Genomic DNA, 6,877 nt, shown 5'->3' on the forward strand with positions numbered 1-6,877 from the left:
GGCTCGGTTGGTGGTTCAGAGCACAGGAGACTGCAGGGTGGGAGAGGCATGTGTGCGTGTGTGTCTGTGTGTGTGTGTGTGTGTGTGTGTGTGTGTATATGGGAGAGGTGTGTGTGTGTGTATGGGAGAGGCGTGTTTGTGTGTGTGTGTGTTTGTGGGGGGGTGGAGAGGCACTGCTCTGCAATAACAACCCCAACAACCCCCACCCCCCCCCACCCCGCATTTGGCCATTGGTGGATGTCAGGCGGGGCAGGGCAGGGCTACGGTCTGGCAGGGCGGACTGGGGCGGAAGGGGGTGTGGGGGGGGGGTGGAGATGGTGTCGTCGGCGCGGGGCAAGAGAGGCACTCGGAGGCTCTGGCAGCTGGCATCCTGGTGGCACCGCTCCAGTGCCACATGACAAGAGACATCTATCACTCCCCAATTGAGCCACTCACAGCATGGCCATCAAACACAGGAGCGAGAGAGATGAAGAGAGAGACCGAGAGAGAGAGAGGGAGAGAGAGAGAGAGAGAGAGAGAGAAAAACCAGTCTGTGTTTCTGTGGGCTCCTGTGCTGGTATTTGTTTACGGTGGAAACAGCAACAGGGGACAGAAAGAGAAACGCAGGTGGAAGGTCACCTTGACTATTGTATATCTCTCTCTCTCCTGACAGGGTTTCCCCTCCCTCTCTCTCTCCCTCCCTCTCCCTCTCCCTCTCCCCCTCTCCCTCCCTCTCTCTCTCTGTGTTTTCTTAATGGCTTCCATTGACATTTGGCTTGCATTGATAAATGATAGGGCCCAGTTTTGTTTGAAGACGGACGCGGAGACAAAGTAGCGCGGACATCTTATATCTTATTTGAAATCCTCGGAGGCGAGGGCGATTGATAGACAATAGACATTGCACTAATCGACTGCCACCTTACTCAAATCACATCAAGCTGGAGTGTCAGGCCAAGCCAGGCTGATAGCCCAGACCCCCCCCCCCGCCACACACACACACACACACACACACACACACACACACACACACACCACACCCACACACACACACATACCGGCCGTTGGTACCCAGGACACAGAGCTCTTGGCCATTGACATGCAGGGAGAAAGAGGGATATCTCTCACACAAGATTGGCAAGGATTTTTCCCCCTGTTAAACCATTCCCACCTGGTTAAGACTGCTCTAGAGCCCGCCCTGAATCCCTGAGCACTCCACACACACACACACACACACACACTCACACACACACATACACACACCACACACACACACACACACACACACACACACACACACACACATGCATTGGGGGATCCACCCAGTCTTAAGGCCCTAATGGCTCCTGGAGATTACCTGACTAATGAGTATTGGACCCCTCTTTAATGGACATGCATACTTTAAATACTGTTTCCTGTTGAATTAGCAGTCTTGAGCATTTAGCACACACACACACACACACACTCACTCACCTTCACACCCTCACCCTCACACACACACACACACACACACCCACACCCCAGCCACCCCCTCTCTCTGCCGCTAATCTGCGTTTTAATGAGGAAACATCAGCTCACACAAGAGAAGTCAATACAAATCAGTGTTTACAGAGTCTGATTAACTCTGAAATATTTCATCAGGGTGGGACTCCCAGACGGCCCTCATGTTAATTGCATGAGCTGGAGCTGGAGAGGAGCAGCAGCAGGCCTCAGTGTGTGTGTTGTGTGTGTGTGTGTGTGTGTGTGTGTGTGTGTGTGTGTGTGTGTGTTAGCAGGACCACTGCTACCAGAGCCTCCAAACGAGCCTCTCAAACGTTCTGCCATGGCAACCGTTACCACGCCGACCCCCTGCAGCCACGATGCCCCCCCCCCCGCCCCCTCTGTCTAAATCATGACGTGTCCATCTTCCTGTCTGGGTCTCTAGAGAACCATAGCCTCCAAAACACAGAGTCCCAGCTCTGAACGGAGTTTCGCCCGTAACCCCCCAAACACAGAGTCCCAGCTCTGAACGGAGTTTCGCCCGTAACCCCCAAACACAGAGTCCCAGCTCTGAAGTGGGTTTCGCCCGTAACCCCCAAACACAGAGTCCCAGCTCTGAAGTGGGTTTCGCCCGTAACCCCAAACACAGAGTCCCAGCTCTGAAGTGGGTTTCGCCCGTCTGTCTTAAAGCTCCCTGCAGTAGCGGAGGCGGAGTGACCTTAGCGTCCATGCCAGCCTCTCATGGGTGTCAGTCACACCGCGCCACTGGTGCCCTGGTAAATAAACAAACAAACAAATAGATAAACGCAGCGGGCCGTGGCTGTCAGGTCTTAAACATATTAATTGACTTACTCTTCCCTAACCCTTACCCTAACCCTTACTCTTCCCTATTTTTGTTGTGGGACATTGGAGATTGGATTTGGTTGTGTGGCGTATGCCCAGTACTCACACCGTGTGTGTTCCCTGCCACCCGTGGGCTCCTGGCACCCAGTGCTGGTGCCATGGTGAGCTGAGACAGGGCAGGACAGGGCAACAGGGCAGGCAGGGTAGGTCTGGTGTGGTGTGGTGTGGTGTGGTGTGGTGTGGTGTGGTGTGGAGTGGGATGGCGGTCACCTTTGGGTTTTGGGCAAACACACCTGTAATCCATGGCTGGCAGGATGACCAGTCATGTCACTGAGGTGAGAGACTTGACTTTGGCCCTAGATGTGACCCAGCTCCAGGTCTCTGGGCTCAACCCAGGCACTCATTCGGTCCAGTTCCTGTGTCTTTGGCTCAGGTGGCCGCCTCTGACCGCTCCGAGCGCGACCTTCAACTTGAGTAGCGCCTCCATATGAGACCCTCTCACTCACGGCCCGGTCTGAGGATAATAATAATTATTATTATTGGATGAGTGATGAGTGTATGGGGTTCTCACTCTCACTCACGGTCCGACGATGAGTGATTAGAGTTGGGGTTCTCACTCTCACTCACGGCCCGGTCCGAGGATGAGGGATTAGTGTACGGGGGTTCTCGGATCAGGGCTGTGGACGTATTCACAGGAGGCACACTGATCATTTGACGAATATGAAATCAGCGTTTGTTGATTTCCATCGCCACCGCTGCCGCCTCATATTGCGCCACTGTGGCTTGGCCCGACCCGCGGGCTGAAATTACAAACTCCGGCCGGCCGCCTTTTTATTTATTTAAAATCCACAGCCATTTTTAGACATTTCCCTGACAGCTAAGGGGGGTGGGGGGTGGGGAGGAGGTATACTGGCGAATAGAGCACATCCTGCCTTTGCATTTTTTTTTTTATTGTTCACCTCTCCCAAAGTCACACACACACACACACACACACACGCACACACGCACACACACACTCACACGCACACACACACAGGCACAGTGCTGGTGATGCCCCTGTAACGTCCGTCCTCCTTTCCCCTTACATGCCTCCACACAGGGAACATCGAGTACAGCTGCCCCGCCACAAACGAATGTGAGATCACCAAGCGCAGACGGAAGTCCTGCCAAGCCTGCCGCTTCATGAAGTGTCTAACGGTCGGCATGATGAGAGAAGGTAAGCGGGGAGGTGAGTGTGTATGGATGTGTGTGTGTATGTGTGTGTGTGTGTCGCCGTGGACAGCAAAGGTAAGTTACACACACACAAACAATGACAATGTATGTATTTTGGTAGAGTGTGTCGTAGTGTATTAAAATGTGTGTGTGAGTGTGTGAGTGAGAGAGAGAAAGTCATTCCACCATTTTAAATAGCTTTTTCCCCAACTGATACCTCTCCTAGTCCCTCAGCCTGCCAAAGGGAAGCCGAAAAAACACAAGACTTGTAAACAAATAAATAAATAAAATAAGGAACAAATAATAAAAGTGGAGGGGGTGAGCGGCGGGGTCGCGGCGGGGTCAAGGTTGAAATTGATGGGCGCGTTGGCCGAGGGCCTCCAGCCACTCCGCTCAGCCCCAGCGCCAGGGCTCCACACACACACACACACACACACACACACACACACACACACACACACACACACACACACACCTGGCCTTTCAGCTCGGCTCAAACTAACAAGCCCTGCTCTTATTTACCGCGGGTCTGCTGGGAGGAACACCGGGCCCTGCTAACCCAACACACACACAACACACACACACACAACACACACACACACACACACACACACACATAGACACACACACAAACATACACACACACTCACACACACAACACATACACATACACACACTCATGCACACCGGCTCTCTCACACACTCGCTTGCGCTCAGAGCAGGGAGCGCCAGAGCCAGTTATTTTAGCCGCCGCCGCCTCCTCTGAGGAGCAGAGAGGGCAAGAGAGGAGGGACAAACAGCTCCTTCAAAACAACATTTAGACATTTTCTGGAGTTTACAGGAAAGCAGGCTGAACTCTCTGGTCACCTCTCTGGCCTGCTTTGAGAGAAAGAGGGAAGAGAGAAAGAGAGAAAGAGAGAAAGAGGAGAGACAGCAGTACTGGGTTGGTAACCGCAGGCCCCTTCAGCTCGGACAGCCACACACACACACACACACACACACACCGCAAACACACACACGTGCAGCGCAGCACAGCACAGCACATCACAGGGTGTCATGGCAGGTTTGCTCCGCGCTCCTCTCTCATCCGACATGACAGGAAGGGTGTTATCAACGTCCGACAACGTCTTAGTCAGGAAGTGGCCACGTCGGGGGCCCCTACCAGCCACTGACAGGATGATGTGAGATGGGGGCTGTGTGTGTGTGTGTGTGTGTGTGTGTGTGTGTGTGTGTGTGTGTGTGTGTGTGTGTGTGTGTGTGTGTGTGTGTGTGTGTGTGTGTGTGTCTTGGGTTCCCTCTAACATCCCCAGTCCTCATTGTCTCAACATCAGCCCCAGAGCTAAGGACCATCAGGCCCCCGACCCCCCCCCCCCAACCCCCCAACCCAGCTGCAGCTAGTGCCAGGTAGAAGGAGAATGTCCCGGAGCCGCACACACACACACACACACACACACACACACACACACACGGGGGCACCCAGCCAGCCAGCTGGTTAGAGACCTGAGCAGTCAGGTCAGATTATGTGAAATCAACACAGTAAGGGACAAGTGGCAAGCACAAACACCCACAGGTCATATCTGTGTGTGTGTGTGTGTGTGTGTGTGTGTGTGTGCGTGTGTGTGTGTGCGTGTGTGTGTTTCCGTGTGTGTGGGGGGGCTGTTTGTTGGTTATATTTGCATTCTGGTCCTCGGATGGTCTTGCATGCAGCATTTCTTTGTTCATACGTAGAACAAATATCTGCACTTGCATTGTGCATTGTGATACAACTCTCTGTTTTACACACACAACACACACACACACACACACACACACACAGACACACACACACACACACACACAGACACACACACACACATACACATACACCCACACACACACACACACACACACACACACACAGAGAGCCATACACACACACACAGACACATACACACACACACACACAGACACACACACACACACACACACACAACACACACACACAGAGAGAGAGCCATACAGCCTTTCTTATTCCGCCTGTTCTTGGCGTCCCCCACACCAGTGCTGAGGCTGGGCCTGAGCTGGGCTATTTGCCTATGCACCCGTTGGGCTTGACAGGTAGGTAATTGATAAGGAGCGCAGCGTTTTCAGAAGGCTTTGAAGGATGTGGTGCTGGCCGTGATATGGCACCTTCTCCCATGTGCACGCAGACAAATAGCCGCCTTTTGTTCTTGCTCCTAGCCACCCATATACACATATATCAAAATGGCACCCAATGGCACGGCCATTTGTTGTGAAGTGCTTGAATTTAATACAGGGGTCCCTCTCTACATATGAATAAGGGTCATTTTAGAAATTGATTCATCAATTTTCTTTTTTTTCTGGAAACATAGTCTTTCCAAACATACACACACACACAAACACACACCCCTGGAGAGAAAAAAAAAACATGCTGCACGTAAAAAACACAATTCTAGCCGTTTGGCTTTATTTGTGTGAATTATTCATTCTCTCGTTTGTTGTTCTGGACCGCGGCTCACTCATACCTCGCTGTGCGTGTGTGTGTGTGTGTGTGTGTGTGTGCAGACCTACTACTAGCATCCGTGCCCTGTAATCCAGGGTTTAGCTTAGCATTCCGCCCCCGTCGCTAATAGGGTTACGAACAGAGCTGTCATCCCAGCATATCGGAGGGAGTCGTTAGCGTGCGCTAATTGGGGGTGGCTAGCCACATCGTTGCCAGGGTTACAGTAACTCGACGTGTCAGTGTCCAGTCTCTGAAGGGCCTGGTGGCAGTGTGTGTGGGGGGGGGGGGGGGGGGGGGGGAGAGAGGAAGAGGAGAGAAGATGGTGGAGGAAGGGGAATTAGCGGTGGCCAAGGAACTTGCTGCAGGGATAGATCTGTCCAAAATTAGCCCCCTGTCACCTCGGGGAAAAGAGAGGTGGGTGGTGTGTGTGTGTGTGTGTGTGTCTGGGGGGTGAGAGGTGGGTGGTGTGTGTGTGTGTGTGTGTGTGTGTGTGTGTGTCTGGGGGGTGAGAGGTGATGGGGGCAAGTGGGGGTTGTGTGGGAGGGGGAGGCGGGGTAGTAATCCAGATCAACTGGGATGGCCTCTATCATCCCTACCCCCACCCCCCTCAATACACACACACACACACACACACACACACACACACACACACACACACACAACAGACAGGGCAGGAGAACCACCATGGGGCAGAAATAGGACAACTCAGTGGAACAGAGCCGCAGGGGACCCCCCCCCCCAACCCCCCAGCCCCATATCAGCACTCCCATCTCTCTGGCCAGAAAGGTGTGTGAGGGGGGGGAGGAGGAAGAGGACAGGATGGAAGATGAGAGAAGAGAAGGAGATAGGGAGAGAAAGCTAGGA

General features: G+C 53.1%; 1 protein-coding gene across 4 annotated transcripts in view; it reads left to right on the forward strand.

Moving 5' to 3' along the window:
* esrrga (estrogen-related receptor gamma a) overlaps positions 1-3,791 on the forward strand; it is a 35,379-nt gene extending 31,588 nt beyond the window's left edge. For all 4 annotated transcript variants that reach the window (XM_042709770.1, XM_031580402.2, XM_042709771.1 and 1 more), the window contains one exon: positions 3,398-3,791. In XM_042709770.1, coding sequence (XP_042565704.1) covers positions 3,398-3,651 — 254 coding nt within the window. In that variant the 3' untranslated portion in view covers positions 3,652-3,791. The remainder of the gene's footprint in view (positions 1-3,397) is intronic.
* The last annotated feature ends 3,086 nt before the right edge of the window (positions 3,792-6,877 follow it).

The sequence above is a fragment of the Clupea harengus genome, chromosome 14 (assembly GCF_900700415.2).
Source record: "Clupea harengus chromosome 14, Ch_v2.0.2, whole genome shotgun sequence".
In the NCBI taxonomy this organism is placed as follows: Eukaryota; Metazoa; Chordata; class Actinopteri; order Clupeiformes; family Clupeidae; genus Clupea; species Clupea harengus.